General features: G+C 47.1%; 1 protein-coding gene and 1 long non-coding RNA gene across 5 annotated transcripts in view; both read right to left on the bottom strand.

The window, feature by feature from the left end:
* Window positions 1-88: 88 nt before the first annotated feature.
* The window catches only part of slc2a4rg (SLC2A4 regulator), a 40,384-nt gene continuing 18,176 nt past the window's right edge, over window positions 89-22,296 (bottom strand). The window contains exons 3-9 of one of the 4 annotated variants that reach the window (XM_035522631.2): window positions 12,806-12,906; window positions 11,568-11,809; window positions 8,114-8,214; window positions 6,762-7,008; window positions 6,147-6,254; window positions 4,513-4,643; window positions 89-4,363 (exon numbers count right to left, since the gene is read on the bottom strand). In XM_035522631.2, the coding sequence (XP_035378524.1) occupies window positions 4,252-4,363; window positions 4,513-4,643; window positions 6,147-6,254; window positions 6,762-7,008; window positions 8,114-8,214; window positions 11,568-11,809; window positions 12,806-12,906 (1,042 nt within the window). In that variant the 3' untranslated portion in view covers window positions 89-4,251. The remainder of the gene's footprint in view (window positions 4,364-4,512; window positions 4,644-6,146; window positions 6,255-6,761; window positions 7,009-8,113; window positions 8,215-11,567; window positions 11,810-12,805; window positions 12,907-22,296) is intronic. The other 3 variants (XM_035522632.2, XM_035522633.2, XM_081706674.1) reach the window with 3 other exon arrangements.
* On the bottom strand, window positions 15,047-22,268 carry LOC113576379 (uncharacterized). The gene is made up of 3 exons (XR_003410505.3): window positions 21,528-22,268; window positions 20,965-21,044; window positions 15,047-18,093 (listed from the first exon to the last, which is right to left on the bottom strand). It is a non-coding gene; the product is annotated as an uncharacterized LOC113576379 (long non-coding RNA).

The raw sequence follows: 22,296 nt of genomic DNA, 5'->3' as shown, positions 1-22,296 counted from the left end.
TATATACCGATGATTTTGTTTTCGTACTCATGTAAAAGACAAACCGAACATGGAGGTGTGATGTAATAAAAACCCACTGAAATGCAGGTCCTTCTAAATCCACATTTAATGTCTTTCCATCATGTTACATTTATACAAATCATATTTTCCTTGTGGAGCTGATCAGACATCGGCTACATCTCCACCCGTTTGCTCACTCGTTCCACCCTCTGCTTCACAATCACGTTTCCAATAAAGTGAGAGACACAGTACCCAGGTGGCACTGGACATGCAGAAAATCTCAATCAAAGGAGCTAAAAACAGCAACGAAGAGCTGTTTCCAAGGAAGGCAAACTGGGTCATGATACGCCAAGTACAGGACTGAAACAGCAAAAAGATGAAGCAGGACTGCGCACTCAGTAAAGCTGTCATTTAAAACGGATGCAGATTTGTTTTCCTTATTACGCAGGAGTCTGATTTTGCTCTTTGTTATGCTTCACACTGGAACATGGAAAAAGGTCAAAGAAAAAGCAGGAGAGATGCGTGAAGCTGCACATTTATTGGGGATTTAGCTTAATTTCCTGGGTAAAGACTGACGAGCAGTCGTTGAAGCTGAAACAAGGCAGACGAAACACAAATCCCGCAGTCTGTCGGAATGTGCAGGGCAGGGCTTAAACTGTGCGGAAAAACGACCTCACCAGTTTAAGATACCCCTGCCTAACTATAGTACACAAGCAGATACTTGGACTTACGGATACAGGAAAAATCGTATTTGGAGGAAAAAAAATGAGTACGTACAAATTTAAAGCATTTCAACTGATTAAAAACAACGGAAGAGAAACACTGATTGGTTCTGACTACTGCTATGCTAAAATAAGAATATGAAAGTGTGCATAATGCAGTGTGGGTGATGAAAAGTTTAAGCTGCTTTCTGTGAGATTTGAAACACTGCCTCGTACGTGCAAAAAAATCAAAACCATTCCCTCTCCAATGAGTCAAAACGTGTTGAGCCGTGCAAAAGGCATTTTTACTGGTAATTTTAGTGTGAATTGGGAATGAATGGTCTTGCAGATCTTCCAGAAAGCAGCTTCATCAACAATGACAGTTTACAGGTGTTTTTGTAGATTTTACATTCATCATTGCTTTTCCCCCACCAGCTCCCCTTAAACCCATCATATATGTTGAATATTTACATGTTATCATCTTAGAAAAAAAAAAGAAAATAGGAAAAACTTATCTTACAACTTTAAAAAAAAAAAAAAGTTTCCATTTTACATAACACGAAGCCACGGCGAAGGAGCTGAAATATAAAAGAGACAAACGCTGTGGATGACTGCATGGTCAGGTTTCCGAACCTGAACGTACTACTTGCATATGCTGGAGTGTCACTGCCTCGTGCTTCCTTCTCCTTTTCCCTGAGAGACCACGTGCCTGAGAGCTGCTTCTGAGATTTCGCTCAAAGCTGTCTTCTGCTGAGCTCACACGTGGAGCCTGACTAAACCGATCTGAAGAAATACGGAGGGCGCCATGTCTGGGCGACCCCTGGGCAACGAGGTCCATCCATAATCCATCTATGATCTGAATCTGCAGTCCTCCAAGGACGTGAGAGAGGAGGACATACGGGGGAAAGTATCAAATGCTGAACGGTTCTGCTGCTTGCCCTCATCTCCATCTTCTTGGGTTTGCCACCATGCACAACCGCAGCAGAGGTGGACGATGGCTCAGGTCCCCAGTTCCGGCTGGTGATTGCGGCACCGTGACCTGGCAAAGCAGCGATCGACCCACCAGAAGATTTCTGATTCCTTACTGAGGGAGGCCAAAACTGACGGAAGATTTCTCACGAAGAGATCAGTATTGGCATGCGCTACAAAGAGAAGATAAGGACGTCTCAGAACTTGGGGTAATCAGTGAGCACGGGTCTTTCCAGAGACTAGAAGCGAAGGCAGTGACATTGCAGACACGAGCAGTCTACGTGGAGATTGAAATTTGGGTCAATCCGTGAAGTGAGTGGGCCTGTGGTATCAGGCCCTAACTGAGCGCGATGCCATAAGTACCGCCAAGAAAGCTTATTGTTGGGGCAGGCCCAATACCTGACCCGATATTTTGAAACCAAAACTGTACGACCATAAAACTTTTTTTTTCAACTTCAATTTATGCATATAAAAATGCCACATAAAAATACATTTTTGTGCAGTACAAGTTAGTGCAATTCCTTTCATATTTCCCCCCTGTTGTTCTTCTCATTGGCACTTAGTGAAGTTTTATAACCACCAGAGGGACCCGCTCTCTTTGTTTCCGGAACACAGTGAGAGACGGAGTTGAGCTGTGAGCTTTGATTGGACAGAATGCCTGGTAGTCAAGGGAAACAGCCAATGGTAATCCGTCTGGGTCCGCCTACATAATTTAACCCCTGATTGTCTTTTATTCACGATTCACAGCTGAACGCGGACTGTGCTTCCACCTTGCCCGTGTTCCGGCGGGCCTATTCTACAGTTGTCCTGCCTTTATTGTAATAAATCTCATTCAAAGAGTTCATCAGCTACAGGCCGCGAACGAGAGCTCTGACTAAGTCAACGACGACGTGCGCGGCGGGGTCAGGTAACATGGCAACAGTTCTTGTGTGTGTACATGTGTGAACAGTCATTTTTTCCGGCCGTACTGGGTCGGACCGCCAGCGCAGGTGCGAGTGAGGGAACGACAAGGATAGAAGGGCTAACACAGTGAACCCTACGGCAGAGCCTACATTTCGGGAGCCGGTATAACGGTGTAGGACAGGAGAAACACCAGACGCCTTTTCTCCTACGTGCTGACGAGCCGAGACGCCACGCTTCACTAACTCCGCGTGGCTGTGACCAAGGTGTGGGAAGCAAATAATTTCTGGAGGGAAGAAAGCTTTGATTCGCATCAGCCAGCAAGTTCCTCTGCAAACCTCGACGGAAAACGTACATCTGCACGGGACAGAGTTGCGTCCCGTCCCACCCCCACCCCCACCCCAAAAAAAGTGCACGAGGTTCGGTCCGCAGCGGACCGACGCGCACGTTCCCCGGAATCCGATTCCCAGGACGAGCGACACCTGTAAGCATCGAACGGGCAGCGAAATTGAGCGCATTGAATAAAGTAATACTGCGGATCGATACAAAAATACCCATTTATCAAAGAAAGGGGGGAAAAAAAAGTCAAAATCTAGATTTTCTCTTCATGTTACAAGAACTAAATGGCTGGTGCAAAATCCATCAGAAAATGAGCCAGGCGTTCAGGAGCACTGAGATTCACATTTCGACATCATAGCAAACTTGTGTTGGAGTGAGAGCACTCCAAAAAAGGTGCATATCCGTTTGGAGGTGTCAAGACTGAGTAAAATACTAAGTATACTGATTTGAGGGTTTGCTGAAGCAAGATTGGGAAAAAAAACCCACAAGGCTATTTCCATGTCGTGCTTAAAGCTATAAAGCGTGTGTGCATGCATTATCTGCTCCCCATGACATGATAGCTGTGATCTTGGTAAGATTCAATACAACGAGTTCGTGTAAATCGGTTTTTGTCAGGTAAAATACAATAAAGAACAACGTCCAGAAAGACAAAAATCCTGGACCTGTGCTCAGAGAGACTGATTCCTTTGGTTAAAAACAAAGTTTGCGTAAGAAAGAGAGAGACGGTTCTGAAGAAGGCTATCCAAGTAAACCTGCCGCTGGTTCGGAGCGATTTCAGAGGTTAAACCAAAGGTAACAAGGCCAAACTGCTCAAAAACAGCTTAGTACAAAAATAGCTTACATTGTTCGCCCAGAAAGAATTATATAAAGTCTGCCACACTCATAAGTCATTGAGAAATCTTTAACTGCCTCCATCCAATGAATACATGCAACATACGAAAAAAAGGATCTTAAACTTCTGAATCAACTGTTTTTCTGATTTTTTCCCCTTGATTTATAAAGAAAAAAAGGTCTTGCCTCAGAGTAGTGCTGCGAAAGCCAATATATTCTGTTTTTCTGCAACGTTTTCCTTTTTTCTTGTTTTTATCTTTTTTTTCTGTTGTTATTTTTTTTTGCAGGTTTTATTAGAGTGAAATGTGTTCCACTGTTGGCTGTGGTGAGGAGGCCACACAGTACCCCCTGAAATGGCCACATCCCAGAAAAGCCCCTTACCTCACCCCTTCCGTGGCTCCGCTGCAAGGAAGAGTCCATTCTGGGGCACTTGGGGGGGGTGGGGGGGGGTGAGATAAGAATCAGTGAAACACTGGTGTTGGAAGAGTCCATTTGGCTAGAAAGGAAAAGCTCAGTCAGTGAAGCGCTGGCAGGCTTTCTTCCAGCGACATGCCGTACACCACAAATCTTTCTTCTCCATCCCATACACCTTGCGACACTTCTTGGCCTCCCCACGGGGTTTCCTGGATAAAAGGACATATGATAAGAACTGTATGAGCATGTGGAATAAACGGGCCAAAAATATGCGAATATCCCCCACCAAAAAAGGCCATCACAAACGCATAGATATGTATAGCCCAACACAAATGAGTCTACACTCCCTCTCACTCACAGGCTATACCTGGTTCCAGTGGTAGGTTTAGGTGTTGACATGTTGGTGGCGTGTGTCTTGCCGATGGGGGTGTGTGTGGCCGGCTGCCTCTTCTCCCCATTGCTTACGGTGCGGATATGGGTCACTGCGCCCTGCAGGAACAGTAAAGGTTAAAGAGCAAAGGTTAAAGAGCAAAGGTGTGAGCCCAACCCACTGATGTCTGCAGAGACGCATTCTGTGCACAGTTTTCCTTTGATGTTCTCACACTGAATCCGATTTAAGAAACACGCTGTTCTAACTCCTAAAACACGGTGTCCTTTATCTTCACGTCCTCCCTTCAGTTGCCAACAGGAAAAGCGTGCATCTTGTGCAGCGAAACATTCTACAGAGCGGCTCCAGTCCGCTGTATGGCTCCTTCCACCGTTCGGCCTCCCACTTTCAATCAAAGTGCCGTGCAAACCGTGCACGGCAGCAGACATCACCAACTCCTGGGGGCGGCGCCTATCTGCAGTCTAAGGGATTTTTCCTCCAATCAAAGTCCGTGCAAAACGACATCATGGAAAAAAGTGGTCGTGCATCAGCACAGCAGCCTCCGAGGGCTGTCTGCGGTTTAGGGGAGCGCCGCGGCCGGCTGGTGTCGAGATTGGTGGTTTTCGCACATGTCAGCTCATTGCTTACATGCATTCCAAATTTTCAAACTCTCTCGTGTGCAGGGGCCTTGTCAGGTCCGAGCTGGGGCATGCCAAAAGTCCAGCGGGGTTTTTGGTCCGTGTGGTCGGGTCAGCCTTGGATTCACTTCTGGCATCAATGTGGGAAGCTTCACTGTTTCGCTGTTACGTGCAGTGAGGCCGAGGAAGCCAAGGCGAGGTGACGGCCGATGCCAAAACGCATCGTTCGTTATGACATGCCGGAGCCGCGCTCTGCTATGTCATTTGCAAGAGAATGCGTGACAGGAAACAGGAAGCCGTGTAGGAGCTGAAAAGCCCCCACAGGCTCAGAGGACATGGGGTGATGCAAGGGACATTTGCAAAAAGCCTGCAACAGCAGAATGCCTGGTGAGGCGTTTATACAGGAGACCTGCCTTTTTTAGCTTTGAGCAGCAAAGAACAAACTACTCAAACTTTTTTTGTTGTTGTTGAATTATTCGACTCATTAAAAAGAAACTCAGCACCGATCTATATAAATCAGGCTAATAAATAAATCTTTTCCAGGATATACGTGACGCTAAATCAATATAACTCTGAAAAGCAATATACAGGCCCAAATACGAAGCTATTTATTCACCTGTAGAAATCTGTTCATCTTACTACAGATTTAGAAGACACAAAAACAAAATAAAGTATATAAAGGTTATTATCTTAAAATCTAATGACTTCTGGTTTAGCTCAGTGTGTAGACCATCTACCAAGTTCACCTAATGATGCCTCAGTTGACTCAAAAGGGGTCTGAAGTTTATGGAAATTTGGCAAAACGGAGACAAACTTCAAGAGGGATATGAAAATTACAAAGCAAGACTATTATATAAATAAACAATTTTAATTATTTGACAGATTTGAAATGTGACAAGTGAAAGCCGTCAGGGACGCAGCTCGGAAGCAAACACGCTCTAGAAATGAATGAATCAAGCAGGGAGGATGTATGGGGAGCGTTCTCACCGGAGGGCCTTTAAAGATGACCGGAGGCGACTGCCAGGAGACGCTGATGGCACTCTGGCTGTGGGGTAGCTCCGAGGACACGCTGGGAATGTTGACGGGAGCAGTGGCCTGGAAAACAGCGCTCTAGTGAGAGGCTGCGCTAGCAGAGCCAGGGAGAGGGGCCCGGGGCCCGGGGCCCAGCGGCGGGCCGTACCTTCCCTGCTCCTCGCAGCGCTCAGGAGGCGGGGCGCAGCCGAGTGGGCGTGGCGATGTGAGCTGCATGGGGGAGCCTCCAACTGGCGCCACACCGCCAGACACGTGAGCGCACCAGCGCGTGCCGGCCACGCCGCGGGTGACTCGGGCTGATCGCGCTGAGAAAAGGTTGCCATAGGAACAGGCTCTTGCAAAAAAAAAAAAAAAAAACTGTCCCCCGAGCGCATCATTGCATTAGCATTTTTTTTTTTGTGCGAACAAGTCAAAACCGGCTCAACAAGAAAAGGACTTGTGCGTGGAGGAAGCTCGGAGGGTGTTAAAGGCCTGTAGCGTGGGTCTCACTGCACTGCTAGCCTGTTAGCGCTGACCTACGAGCAGTGACTCAGGGCATACGTACACAAGCGCGAAGAAGACGAAAGCTACCTGATAGGCGTGGTCAGTGCGGATGTGGCACAGTGTGGAGGGTGCCGATTGGCTGAGCGGGCTCATGTGGGCAGGCTCCGATCGCGGCACGTCACTGGCTAGGGGGAAGACAGGGGGCGGTCCGGCAGTGGTGGGGGAAGTGGGCGTGAGGTTGGAGAGGCCTTCGGACAGAGTGTCCACGTTCACCTCGATCTCGGAGTAGTAGAAATCCTCCTCACCGTCACTGAGGTCGGAATCGCCGTTCCGCCTTCACACACGCACACACACAAAAACAGCACCAACCACATTAATACTGACATACAGTAGCAGTCAAAAGTTTGAACACACCTGACTGAATGCATGTTTCTCTTAAACATGCATAGTCTTGTATTATCTTAAAGGTATTTTAATCTAATGGTTTATGTATAGAAACAGTTTGGGTATATAAACAGTGAATGTTGATATATAAATATTTTTAATATTTTAATTGATATCCCAGAACAAAAAAAGTTATACAAAAAAATTGTAAAATAAAATTTAAAAAGGTTATATAGTTTTCATTAATTTCCTGTTTGGGAGGGCACACATGCTTAGAAAAGACTGATTAAAACTGGTGTGTAAACAAAATATGGGTTGAGGATTAATTCAGAAGTTAGAAATCAGAACTGGAATAATATTGAATTATTTTAATTTTTATCAGTTGAGTGCTCAAAGTGTGTCGTTATACCAGGGAAGACAACCAAAGAGAAATTGTCAAGAAAAAAAAAAAAAAAAAAAGCACAATTAACTTTCAGTTTCCCAAATCCCAAACCTGGTTAACGTCTGGTCATTTCACTAATATTTTGCTTCTGGTCACTAGTCGGTCAGCAGGGGGCAGTGGTGATCACACGGTTGTGTGTACGCCAAAAACCTGAGGAGAAAGGCTTTGGATAGCAACAGGAGGCTATAAAAACCCTCTGGCTACTACCATCAGAATGTTTTTTTTATACTTATCTGGCCTTTGCTCTTCTTAATGGGTCTCTGTAAGCAGAGAGCCACAGTGGACAGGGACGAACTACATCCTAAAGGATGTTCTACATCTCCCTCCTCCAACCATACTGACGGCAGCCCACTTCTACCTGTGCGCCATACATCCCACTGGCTATTACAGCGCTGGTGGAACAGCTGCGTTAAGCCAGCACACCACGTCGTGTTTGGGCTGGAGTCCTTCCAAACAAAGCCAACGGAAAGTGCTAAGGAAACTACCCGCGGCTGACCACGGCTGTCCGTTAGGGAGTTGGCCCCGTGGGCACGCTTGGTCTCCTGCTTTGCTTGTGCATTTGTGGTGTGTGTATGTGTGTGTGTGCGCGCGGGTGCGTGTGTGTTGTACCTACCCCAGATGCATGGTGCGAATGTGCCTCTGGATTCCTGAGGAGGTGCTGAGCACCTTGTCACAGTTCTTCCACAAACACTTGAACATCACCTTCATGGAGTTCTGGAGTGCACGCAGGAGAAGGAGCAGAGAGAGGAGTGTCAAGGTGGGCCCCTCGGAAGGGACGTCCCCTGGGCCCTCTGGAAACCTCGGGGGAGGTCCGTACAAACGGCACTTGTGCGTTGTTAGCTACTGGCTAAACTTGTGAAATACACTTTTGCTAGCAAGAAGGAGGCCAAGAAAGAAAGAAGAACCTTTGGAGATTTTTTTTTAAAGCGTTTTTGTCTATTAAAAGTTAGTATGTCATAAGGTACTGATCAAAGCTCAGAGAAGGGTTATAAAAGACCAGAAGCAAATATTACACTTCCCCTCAGGATGACTTGGCATTCAGTCATAATCCTCCCAGCCATTTAAATGCAGAAAAGGAAGAACATATAAAGGATTTAAATACACTCAGAGAGAGAGAGAGAGAGAGCCCCCAACCCCATCTAGCCAGTATGGCCACCATTAATCATTATGAAGGTCTGATTATGCAAGTCCTGTCCCAGTTCACTGCACACAAGCCTTTCTCATGGCTCTTATGTAATCAGCCTACTACTGCCTCCCAGTTGGGAGCCCAGGCCCAGAATTCCAAACCAAACACGTTCGTCAAACACACAGAGTTCAAGCCCACAGGTAGGAACAGCAAGCTTTGTGCGAGAGGTGTTCACGCCCGCCGCTCCACGTGTGCGTGGCCCCCGCCTCCCTGCGCTTCCTGGATCTTCCTCAGGGCCCCTGGAGGAGGGAGTGCAGCTCCACCAAGCGGGACGGCGTCGGAGAGCCAGCAACGTCCGAGGCGCGGCGTGTAGCGCTTTCAGGACGCAGGTGGGGACGTCGCAAGAGTAACCTAAGTTTTGGCTGAGCGGCCGCGGGGAGGAGCCAGGATTAGCTGATTTCCCAGCGTCCCACTGAGGCAAAAAGGCATGCCTTGGCCTGCTTGGTTAGGACTGGAGAAAGTGAGTGGGTGTGTATCTGAGCCATGGTTCAGCCACAGCAGAGAGAGGGAGAGAGCGCGCACAAACTGGTTCCTCTAGGTTGATGAACTTAACCCTTTACAGACACTAACAGTCATTGTTAAATGGAATCATTCTTTTGTGTTCAACCTGTGACACTGTATATAATTTGCTAGAGGCACAAGAACTTCAGCAAATCAGCCATGGTTTGAATGAAACTACCATGGTTTGAATGAAACTACCATGGCATAAATGCATGGTTTCATGGTCAAGTGAGATGCATGAAATTGCCTCTGTTCAAGTTTTGCTGGATTTTGTTACTATTCTTCAGGCGCTCCTTTCCATTCAATACAGAAAGATTCTATTCATAATTTTCGGCTTTCTGCATAAGGAGAAACAAACAAATGTTCCCACTCACGTAAGTATTTGTACAGAAGGGATAATTCATCCAACGTAAATTAAAACCACACAGACTCGTAACTACCACTCATACATCCATTGGCTCAAAAAACCCAGATGTAAATGTAAATGTTTTGTGACTATTTCCCAACATGGTTTTGGTGAATGGCAGGCCGTCAGGAGGCCATTCTGCAGAGCTTTAACTAGTCTAACTAGTCTCTCTAATTAGCCTCTCTAACTAGTCTAACTAACTAGCCTCTCTAACTAGTCTCTCTACCTAGCCTCTCTAACTAGTCTAACTAGCCTCTATAACTAGTGTAACTAGCCTGTCTAATTAGTATCTATAACTAGTCCAAATAGCCTCTCTAACTAATCTAACTAACTAGCCTCTATAACTAGTCTAAATTGCCTCTCTAACTAGGCTCTCTAATTAGTCTCTCTACCTAGCCTCTCTAACTAGTCTAACTAGCCTCTATAACTAGTGTAACTAGCCTCTCTAATTAGTATCTATAACTAGTCCAAATAGCCTCTCTAACTAACTAGCCTCTATAACTAGTCTAATTAGCCTCTCTAACTAGTCTCTCTAATGCCTCTCTAACTAGTCTCTATAACTAGTCTAATTAGCCTCTAACTAGTCTCTATAACTAGTCTAATTAGCCTCTCTAACTAGTCTAACTAGTCTCTCTAATTAGCTTCTCTAACTAGTCTAATTAGCCTCTAACTAGTCTCTATAACTAGTCTAATTAGTCTCTCTAACTAGTCTAAATAGCCTCTTTAACTAATCTAACTAACTAGCCTCTATAACTAGTCTAATTAGCCTCTCTAACTAGTCTCTCTAATTAGCCTCTATAACTAGTCTCTATAACTAGTCTAATTAGCCTCTATAACTAGTCTAACGAGTCTCTCTAATTAGCCTCTCTAACTAGTCTCTATAACTAGTCTAATTAGCCTATCTAACTAGTCTCTATAACTAGTCTAATTAGTCTCTCTAACTAGTCTAAATAGCCTATTTAACTAATCTAACTAACTAGCCTCTATAACTAGTCTAACTAGCCTGTCTAACTAGTCTCTCTAACTAGCCTCACTAGTCTAACTATTCTCTAACCAGTCTATCCAACTAGTCTCCTTTGGCTTGTGACGAGGAGACTCTCCTGATGTACTCAAGCGTTATAGAGGGAAAGACCACAGGTGGCTCGCTGTCGGCCATGTTCTCCCTGACCCCAACTCTCACGAGTGTGGCCATATGTCAGGGCTTTTCTATCCTTCCATATTACTTTAATTCGCTGTGTATTTTCAGATATTGCCCTCCTGCTTGTTGCTGCCTCATTTTCCACACACACACACACACACACACACACACACACACACACTTCACTTAATGCAATGCTGCCACTTCTTCCATGACTCAGTGGTCAGGGGAGGACAGCCAAAAGCAACAGCTTCCTGACCCTGACACCACATCCGTGTCTTGGAACGACTCCATATACAAAAAAAATAAATAAAGAGGAAACAAACGGAACAGGGTGGAATGAGAGAAATCAAGCCATTCTTCTTAAAGGTGTGAGGGGGGACAGGACCCCCTATGGCAGGGCCAGGGGTTTGGTGGGATGCGGCTAAATCACGGTGCAGAAATGCTTCTTGACAGGTCGAGCAAATTGCTCTGTGACAGCGCGGGGTTCCGCACAGTTGTACTCTGGGTCCATCTGTAGGTCATGCTTCTATAGGGACACGCTGGGTGGACTTACAGTTATGGTGCGGGGACTTCGCACCTGGCCGTGGTTGGAACGTCTAGTCGGGGAACGCGCCGGTCACAGAGCTCCGTCACCTTCTGCCGTGGCAAGACCTCTACAGTGTCCGTGGTTAACTAATGGGGCTGCTCGTATCCTTATAGGATGACTTTACCCTCGTGTGCCGCACCACCCCCTGGCTTTCACTGTGTGGTGAGCCTCGGGGGGTTTGTTAACAGGTGTGTGTTACTAGTGCGACCGACCGTGCTAGACCTCCGGTGATTCCGCTGCCACCTACCTTTCGTTTCCGGGGGATGGGGTCCTCAAACGGGAAGTGCGTGCTCTCAGCTTCCTCGATGCTGTCCTCCCCCTGCGAGGAGAGCAAGAAGCTCTTGATGACATCATTGGAAAGGGGCGGGGACGGCGTGGAGGGCACCGACTGGTCGCTGGCATCCCAGCTCCAGTTGCCGCTGGTGGAGCTGCTGTAGCTAGCCGATAAGCTCTCCTTCCACCCTCTGCTGGCCGCTTCTGGAACTGAACCTGCGGGCAGAGCACGGTAGCGTTCTAGTGTTCTGGAGGAGATTATTATTATTTTTTTTTTTTAAATCCACGCCGGCTAGTCTCCGGATCAGGCTCCAGGCCGTGGAACCTGCCTGCACAACTCTCAAAACGCCTCCGCATGAGGGGCGTCGACAGGCATCACAGAGTCAGGACTGCAAACAGGACGATATGGGTTTGGTGTGGAGAGGAGAATGGAAACAATTCATCTGGGGAATAATATTTCTGGTAATTCCATTCCTCTCCAAAAGAATTCGGAACGGTTTTGCTACGCCAGTTCCTTTGCACTGTGCAGAAGGGACAGTGTGTCAGAGATGGTATCCCCAAGTAGTTTCTGGCTGAAGCAATGAGCAGAAATTCCAAAAAGTCTCATGCTTCAGATATGCACAGTGAGTCTGGCTCCGGTAATCAAGTACTAAACTAACTGAAGATTTAAAATTAGTTTTCAGCATCGGGTGGCGAAGACCGCAGCATTTATAGTTGAGAATGAAAGCGCACGGCTCGCGGCGTCGGAGGTGACGCGCGTGACGCGTTACTGCCGGCCCTTCCCCCAGCTCGGAGCTGACCTGAGCTTGTAGAAACACACCACTTACACACTCCGCTGACACGTTAAAAAGACCAGTGACCGCTAACCTTGGGCATGGCACTTAAGGGTGCCACCATCCTGTGCATGGATGCTTGCATTACAGCATATGACACTGTGCTGACCCTTACGCTGTTGAAAGAGAAACGAATAGATGAAGGGATGCACAGACGGACAGGAGAAACTCGCTTGGTTACAGGCAATAATGTCGGCATGACCAGACCATGGCATGACAGGGCAGCAGCTATAAATAAAACGGCCTGGGATGAAGGCCATCTGCGTGGTGACAATAGCCATGGAAACAGCATCTGCCATGGCGACACGCAGGGTAAGGAGGTACTGCTAGGCACGGTCTGAGAGGAGCTCTGGGGGGGGGGGGGGGGGGGGGAACCTACCTGAGGCTCCAGAACTGGCATTGAGCACCAGGGGGCTGGTGGACAGAGTGCTCAGGACGGTGGCCGCCATCACCTCTTTATCAGCATGGCCCGAGGGATTTCTGAGAGAGAGAGAGAGAGAGAGAGAGAGAGAGAGAGAGATACTCAATTCCTGTCTAACCAGCTGATTCACTGAAACCACACCATCAGAGATATCAGATTAAAAGATATGCATCACTGTATCTTTTATTCTTTCATTTCATTTGAAATTTATGCATTAATGAGCTTAAAGAAAACCCTTTGTTGTTGGTTTTTTTTTGGCTGAGGGAAATTTATTTAATTTACCTTCACAGTGAACAACAAAATGTAAAACACTCGGCTCAAAACACTCATGCCACTCTATGATATGACATTTTCAGATCTGGGCCTCTGTAGATGCCGTACCACATGTCTGCCGGTAAATGCACACTTACTTGCACAACATGGTACGCAAACACACAAAGGTCCGATACAAGTGAAGTCCTTTCCTGATTTTAATCCTTCACAGTTAAGTATGATATATGATAATGCCAAACCACGCTGGCCTGAAGCTTGATTGCTCTTCTTTCGTTCTCTCTCCCTCCCTCCCTCCCTCCCTCTCGCTCTCTCATGTGGCGAGGAGTTTTGCTGGCAAACATACACCATGTGCATTGCAACAGTCTTGTGCTTCTGCGCAGAAAGCCTGGGAAACCCTGGCACGGCGTGCAGGAGACGAGGCCAGCATTGCTAGTGTTCCAGACTCCTTGCTTATCTTTGGGGGGAATGGGGGGGATGGGAAGTGTGTGTGTGTGTGTGGGGCGGGGGGGGGGGGGGGGGGGCTTCCTTGTCTAGCCGCTCCGTGGAACTGACCGGAAGGGTCCTGAGCTGCTGGCTAGCCCTGCATGGTCAGAGGAGCAGGGTGGCTCATCGCTTGGCTCTCTCCCCCCCACCACGAGGACAGCGTGGTTCTGGGCGGCCTCCGCAGGTTGTCTGTTTGCAGGCGGTCAACAGCACATGGGCGGAAGCATGGGGCGACGCTGCTCTCTGGCCGAGGGCTCACCAAGCGTGCCTCGGTAGCCTTCCTCGCACCGGGGCCCCGCTGGTCCCCGAGCTCGTTGCGTGTAATGGAAAATTCCAGTGCAACAAACATGTGCCCAGATGGACAGTGTGCAATGCACATTCAAACACTGTGGCCCGAATATCAGCTTTATTTATTCAGTGTGTGTGTGTGTGTGTGTGTGTGTGTGTGTGTGTGTGTCTTCATATTAGTAAATCAACAACAGGATTTTGTGTGGCTCCGTGGAGAGCTCCAATAACAGTTTGGACTGGGCACACGCGAGAGAATATGGAAATTCTGGAATTACCTCCTCATCATCCTCGGAGATAGAGGATGGCTATCGCAAGATGGAAAAGAGAAAGTGAGGTGGAGAGAGACACGCGAGAGAAAAGAGACACGACACCGACAGGAGGAAAAGCCACTCGCTGGAAAGATAAACCGGAACAAATACGATACTGCAAATAAACAGGAATAAATGAGAGAATTCTGACGAGGTATTAAAACACCGCTCCGTCTCGCCCTTTCAGACAGAAACACATACGCACACATACACACACTTAGAGACTTCCTGTCGCAGTCGAGACTTTTGCAAGAAACACACATGGGCAAATTAAGTTACGGATGCACAGTTCACCCGATCAACACTAATCTAATAAAGCGCAAAGCACAGAGAACTAAGACATCTCTGTGTTACATAATCAGAAATCCCCCACACACACACCCCCCCCCCATGCTTCCTCTCACATGCTTCCTCCCTCCCACTCTCCCTCCATCCCTCCGTCTCGCCTCTTTATTCTTTCTCTCTCTCTTTTTCCCTTCTTCTTCTCCGCCTGCTCTCACGCCACTACGATCTCACTCCCTTGCTTGATGCCCTCATCTCATGCTGGAGGCCGAGCCTCTGCTGAAATGACAAATGAGGTGTAGGAAGAAAGGAAATGAGAGAGAGAGGGAGGGAGAGGGAGGGAGAGAGAGAGAGAGAGAGAGAGAGAGAGAGAGGGAGAGAGAGGGAGGGAGAGGGAGGGAGGGAGGGAGGGAGAGAGAGAGAGAGAGAGAGGGAGGGAGGGAGGGAGGGAGAGAGAGAGAGAGAGAGGGAGGGAGAGAGAGAGGGAGGGAGGGAGAGAGAGAGAGAGGGAGGGAGAGAGGGAGGGAGGGAGGGAGGGAGAGAGGGAGGGAGGGAGGGAGGGAGAGAGGGAGGAACAGAGCACAGAAAGTGCAACCATATTGTCACGCTAAACAGTCTCAGTCATTTCTCCCTCTTCTGCAGTCACTCTTACTTACCAACCCCCCCCCACATACACGCGCGCGACTGCCTCTTTAAGGGCCGAGTCCGGGAGTTCCTCTTCCTCCTCCTCCTCCTCCTCCTCCCCCCGCCCTTCGCTTCACGGCTACACAACCAGAGCAAACTGGTTTGGGGCCGCTCCGAAAGCCAAGCCCAGGGAGTCGGCCAAGTCAGGCCTGGCCTCCGCCAGCTGCCAAGAGGCTGCCGCACTCCCCTTCGGCTGGGTCAACGTCCAAATATCTCACTGCAAGAAAGAGCCCAGGACGGGAGGCGCAAAAAAACGATCGGTCGAGGAGAATCGGCAAAGCGAGCAGCGTCAATAAATTATGAAGCAATTGCCTCGTTCTCAAACGAGAAAAACAGAGGGAGAGAGAGAGAGGGGGGAAGAGTGTAAAGAGAAGAGTTTGGGTCAGAGGGGGGACTCCAGTTGTGCTCACAGAGCGCTGGACTATCACAGACGGTGTGTGCTACTTGGTTTACTACGTGTCTGACCGCGTGTGTAAGAGTGTGTGTGTGCTGAGGTGCACACACCATCCCCGCTCCCTTGCCCCATCCCAATCACACGTGCATTCATCACTGCCCACACCGTGCTCTCATAATCTCTCCCTGACGCTGCTCGTCTGCGAGTCCTGCACGGCCCTGGCACACTTTAGACATGCGGAGCCCTTTTGGCTTCTTTTTCTCCGTATTAAAAATCTGTTTTCTCCGCTCACTCGTGCTTCAACACGCCTTACTCTGTTGTTCTTTTCTACAGCTATCACATGTCCAACAGCGACTCTCCCCATGCGCGCGCGCACGCGCACACGCACACACACAGAACACAAGGCTACTTGGACAGTGGTTTCAACATCCAGATTCAAATAATTTCACCCAGACGTGACAGTTATGTGTATTTGTATGCTATTTACATGTATATATGTACCTTGTGCTCCAACTATTTTGCCATAAATCATGCCACTGTTCAGATGGAATCCAGAAATATTTTTAGATTTTAACTTCTGGTTTTTTTTTTAGATTTTTTTAGCCACTTATCTGACTTCTCCGGTTCTTGTTGTGATCACTGGAAGCAGTATAGAAATTTAAGCTGAACAGGAAGAATACTGTCATTTATTTGCATGTTATATAATCAGCCAATCAGCAAATCAATCAATCAATCAATCAATCAATAGCTCTCTAGCAACCTCTAGTGGTTTTCTTCTTATAAAAGCTATCAGTCGTGTCTGCTAATGTCATAAGGTGGTCCGAGGGGTGTGTGTGTGTGTGTGTGTGTGAGGTGTGTGAGGTGTGTATCCTGCCACAGCACAAGTGCTTTACAAGTTAGCCAGTTGTCTTTCCCACGTCAGACTCTGGGACAGACGATCTGTCTGGAAGACGATATAGCGTCACCCCACCCAGTCTGGCTTCAGGGCTCTCAAACTTACACTCACCAAATATTTCGACCCGGTCCAACTGACTGGTAGAAATGCTTCAGCGCTGCCGTTTGTTTCAGGGATCATTTTTCAATTCTCTCTGCCCACACACTTATAACTCCTTTCTCCTTGTTTTCCCCCCTGAGCCCCCTCACCACACGCACACACACACACATACACACACACTTTCCTGACATTGAGCCTTTCCGTTTCTCAGCGTTTTCCCGCAAGGGCTCTTAATCACGTTTGGCTACATCATGGCGTGAGATTCATACTTCAGTCTGTCCCAGCAAACGTGTACACACACACACACACACACACAAAATGAGTCACATAAGGGTTGGAGTGTATCTGTACATGTGTTACCGTAATGCGCTCACATTTACAGTAAAATAAGCACTAATGGTATTACAATGCTACAAATCACTTTTATGTCTAGCAGCTGTATCTCACTTTGCTGTGTTAAACACTACCCTCACTAGAAGGATGGCCAGGTGGCCACTTTTATGCTGGGTAGGCCGGTTTTTCTGCCCTGCCGTGCCTTCGTCTCGCACGACGCCTGCGCGTCGTCCTCCTGAAGTGAACAGCTATTCGCTTTCCACTAAGAGTGTCATTACGGCGTGTCACACCAAACACCTTGTAGTTCATCAGTTGACCAGGCTCACCTTGTACCTCACCTACCTGCTAGTCCATTCTGAGTGGCAGTCACAAAAAAGTAAAGTTAGAAGGTTTTCTCCTGAATAACACAAATAATGACAAGTGAACTGGTCATCCACAGAATCTGCAAAATCTGGCAAGACATATTGTCTGGTTTCCTGTTTAAATTTATGCCTTGTAGTTAAAACCAAAGGTTATTAAGTCAAAGATCTCTGTGTCAAGGAATCCAGCCTTTAAAAACAACTTTATTTCAATTTTCTTTAAACGTCCTTTGATACTTCAGCTTGTAATTACTATAACATTTTCCTGTAAATACACAAAAATTACATACTTATATAACATCACCAAATAAGGAAAAAAAATTCAGGGATTCAGTAGGCTAGTCTGACTGGGATACAGTAGGCTAGTCTGACTGGGATACAGTAGGCTAGTCTTACTAGGATACTCTGGACTGTTCTGATTGGGATACAGTAGGCTGTTCTGACTGGGATACTTTGGACTCTTCTGACTGGGTTATACTAGACCTGCATCAAAGCCATTAGCCCATGACTGTAGTAGCTCACATGCAACAATGAAGGTCTGTGGTTTTACACAGCAGAGGCCATGTAACCTAAGTAGAGAATGGTGCAGGGAGCAACAGCCGTCTGCTTAAAGGTAGCCTGTGTGTGTGTGTGTGTGTGTGTCTGCCAGGAATGCCTCACTCCTCCAGGGAAGGGAGAGGACAGCTGGACTAGGCTAGAGAGGATAAGTTGCCTGGAACCCCCCCTTAGCAAACACAACCACCACCATCAGGCACATGGTGACCTCCAGCCCTACAGGGCTTCCAGAGCGGGCCCTCCGTGCCCCGCCTCCCGCCTCCGGCCAACTGCCCCTGTCTCTCTTCTTGAGCCTGGGGCAAAAAAGAAGAAGAAAAAGAAACCCTGCGATCTTCATAACGCGTGGCTGCGTTATGTGGGGACCTCCAGACACGTTTTAAAAAATATTGCCAGTTAATGTTGCTATCAGCTTCTACAAGCCCCCAGCATGGCACAACTGCACAAGGCTATCCGGTGGACGACATTCGAGTTGTTAGCATTCTTGATGCTAGCACTGCAGTGTACGACTGCACTGTCGCAGGGTGTACCCCATCTGTTGGCACCCACAACTCCTCAGCCACCCTGCACCCTGTCGGTCAGCGGCCAGTGGTTATTAAATAGATGGAGGACCACTGACATGATCAAGGCTTGCCTGGGGCTGCTTTATTGCACGTGATCTGATCACAGCAGTGTTGCTTCGGTTTTCGCACGTGACAGTCTCGGTCAAGAGTGGTCCACCATCCAAAAATACCCATCCTGCAGTGGCTGTCTGGACAGTTCTGCTGGGGGGTGTGGGGTGCAGATTTTGTCACAGTTGTTAGAGGTTTAGGGTCCACACAAATGCAAAATTATCTTTGCTGAGACGGTGTATTTTTGATCGTAAAACAAAAAAAGACCAATGCATTGAGATTTCAAAATAAATGAACAAAGGTTCAAGCCTGACCATGTTTATAGGACTGTCGGACAGATTTTTTATTCAGATTGTTTATTCTATATATTAGTGGTATTCTTTCAGCACAGAAATGCATGCATTGTGTATAATGTATTAAAGAACAAGTCCACACTACTGAGCAATCAATTTTTCTTACTGACTTTCTCAAAATAAATCTAATAAAATGGAGACACTTTGTGTTACTCAGCTTAGCCATATGTGTTTAGCAGGTGTGTAACTATAGAAATGCAACTATAATGGTTTCTGTACAATTTCTAACTATCACCCAAATGTGAATCTAAAAAAAAATACGTTGTTGCCGAAATTGTAGTTACAGTATAAGGGACAGAGCTCCATAATCCCAGAGGCATGACCATCTAAAACTTTGCTGTGTTTGATAGATGACACAAGAACTTGGACTAATGTTGCAACATTCAGATTTATCAATGGCAAAATTTGCTGTTTACATTGTCTGGGTGTAGTACCATTGCCTAGTATCAGCAGTGTGTGTGTGTGAGTGAGAGAGAAAGAGAGAGAGAGACTTGTATGCCAAATGATGTTCATCTCTAGTGTGAGTGTGTGGGGGCAACTATGTGGATGTATATTAAATAACGGCATGTGTGTTAGAGAGAGAGAGAGAGAGAGAGAGAGAGAGAGCACTGGCACTGTAAAGCAGGCTAAGGCAGGCAGAGAGAGACACAACCACAACTCCTCTGGGGTGAAGTCTCCGCCCCAGTGATGTGTGTGTGTGTGTGCGCGCCTAGCCTGGCCTGGCAGCACATGTGGGCCGATAGCAGCTTGAGTAAACAGAAGAGGCCTTGGCTGATAGCACTGCAGAGACATGCTCCATTACTGACAACACTCACTACTGGCTTAACTCCAATGAGAGAAGGCAGGAGAGAGTGAGAGAGAGAGAGAGAGAGAGAGAGAGAGAGAGAGAGAGAGGGGGGGGGGGTAAAGAAACAGAAAGGAGGAGAAAGTGATAGTACAGGTCTAACCCACCTCCACACCCCACAGAAGTTCCTTATGTATTATCCATATAATCAAATATATTATCAGAGCAAGACTACTGGAACCACAATAAAAGTCACATGCTAAGTAAAAATGTTTCTTAAAAAACTCAAATATGAAATGATATAAAATTGCTTGTTTTGCAAAAAAAGACGATAAAAATGTACTGATTGCAAAATATCTATTAAAGTTTGGCCAGGATGTTCTAACCCTCCCACGCTTCCACCCTCTGTTGCACCGTTAACACGTTAGCCTTGCATACTGAGGTCAACCTTGTGGGCAGCATCGACACTTGAGTGCGAAAGCTGCTTTTCTACTGGTCACTGTCGACTGGAGTGACACCGTGGCCACACCCACTATCTGTTAGCGTGACTGACAAAAAACAGAACCACTGTTTGGCTGCTAGCAAATCGAAGCGAGAATCAATTGTATTTAAGTACGCTTACAGAAGAGTTTATGCTTAGATTTTTAACAATATATATTCTATTTACGTGCAATTTATTATTTGGTCAGCTTAGAGATAATTAGCTTAGCTTTCTTACGTCAGTCAGCTAGCTAACTAATTACTTAAAAGTGTGAATAAAGCAACAGACGTCACATATAAAAGTCGGCCATAAACCAACCAGTTTGTTAAATAAAAGTAATCAAATACAAAATGGTCAAACATAACATTTCTGTCAAGAAGAAAGTTCTGTGTAACCACACGCTTCTCTCTACCACCCCTCAAAGGCCATCTTCTCCACAAACGTCCAGAAAGCGCTGTCCAAGCACAACTGGCCGATAGTTTCTTAAACCTTAAGCACATATCCAACCTAGTTTGAGTTCAGGTTTGTGTCCAAACCTGTGTCCTGTCCACTAAAACCAGCATGCAGCATTCTGGGTGTCTCCACAGACGGAGTCACATGAGCCTTCCGAACAGCAGACCATTCTAACAACTAACGATTTTCTAGCTACAAGAATCAAAGGGATGTCATGTGGTTTTACAGAATGTCATCCTTATTGAGCTGTATGCTCCCCCCCCCCCAAAAAAAAGAGGTGGGTGGGGGGTGGTTAAGCTCACCACGTCTTCATCGGTCCCTGAGGTCATGTAAACAGGCGGTGGGTTGGGAAGCCAACTTTCTAGCTATCTTGTAAAAATAATCCTTACACATTAAAGGATCTGACCTTGCAGCTAACAGATCTAGTCAACTTGAATCCCAGCCCATGTTATTAACAAAATCATTTCTTCGGTGAATCTACTTACGTTAGTAACAGGCCAGTGAGGTCTCTGAAAACTCTGTTATCGTCATCTCACGGTCCTCCTCAGAGAAGTTGTGCGCGAACCTTCAAACCAAGCAACGTGGTGCATTATGGATATTCCTTTACCCGCTAGGGTACCTCGCTTATTGCGGTGCGTTGTGGGATCAACTACGTGCCACAGCGGACCCCCAGAGTTCTTCTTTCAGAGGTGCATAGTGAATATTGCAGTTTCAAACAAAAGGTCTGAGAGCTTGAAAAAGAGGTTTTGGGTGCCTGACCAAAAGTCGGAACTGCAGCAGCAAATGAATCAGTTACGAAAACAAACAAATAAATCGATCACTAAAAACAAAATAAATCAACACATGCTTGTCTTGACTCACGATATGTAAACGACATCATTAAAAATTTAAATGAGATCATTTGCTATTAATACCTTCTTGTTTTCAGTGCATGAAGTTAATGAATTTTTAAGGAGCCTATTTATTTAGAATTGCAGAATCGATACTTTTGCACATTTGGTTTTGTGCAGAAGAAAACAAGTGTCCAAAAAAGTAACTCCATACTTACAGAAAAGTGCACAGAAACCTGGAAGACCATGGTAGCCTGGCTGTAACAGTGGACTAGCATATGTGGAAGAAAGGAGAACCCGGGACGTTTTGGGCACTGCATGAGTACCACACCTTCCTGTCAACAGTGACGCCTGTAGCACTCGGGGGGGGATGTGGGTCACCTCGCTATATTTAGGCCTGCTAGAGAGAGAAGGCCCTGCTGCTGTGCCACGCGAAGGCTGCCCGAGGGGCATTCGTGTGCCGGGGACGTGCCGTGATGTCGTTTCCCTGTACGTGTGCCGTGGGGGGACGGAAGCCTCTGGGAATGAAAATGGACGCCAGGCAAACTCGCAGTACGTGCGGGCTCCGAAACGTCCCATGCGTGCATACGTGCGTGTATATGCGTGCTCTCTCCCCACGCACACACGCACACACACTCACACACCAAACACACACACCAAACACACACACACACCAAACACACAAACACACACACACACCAAACTCCGGCATCTTTTTCAGAAGCAGATATGTGTCATGCTGTTTGGCAGGCCGTCGAGAGAGTGGAACACAGAAAAGCGCACAATAAGCAGACAGTGTTGTGCGTTAGTGGCGAGAACCCGTGCGTGCCCCCACTTGGCGGCCAGCCCCGCGCCAGCCTAAACGCCACAAAAGGCCGTTCACTGCTGAGAGTTCGCTGGCATTTCAGAGACGAGGGTTACTCTGGTCCCAGCAGGAGGGGACCACAGCTCTATGGAAGCAGTTTTATGCAGTGACCACCCCCCACC

Source organism: Electrophorus electricus, chromosome 24, assembly GCF_041902795.1.
Source record: "Electrophorus electricus isolate QZ-2024a chromosome 24, ASM4190279v1, whole genome shotgun sequence".
Classification (NCBI taxonomy): domain Eukaryota; kingdom Metazoa; phylum Chordata; class Actinopteri; order Gymnotiformes; family Gymnotidae; genus Electrophorus; species Electrophorus electricus.
This window is presented reverse-complemented; position numbering and strand designations above follow the sequence as displayed.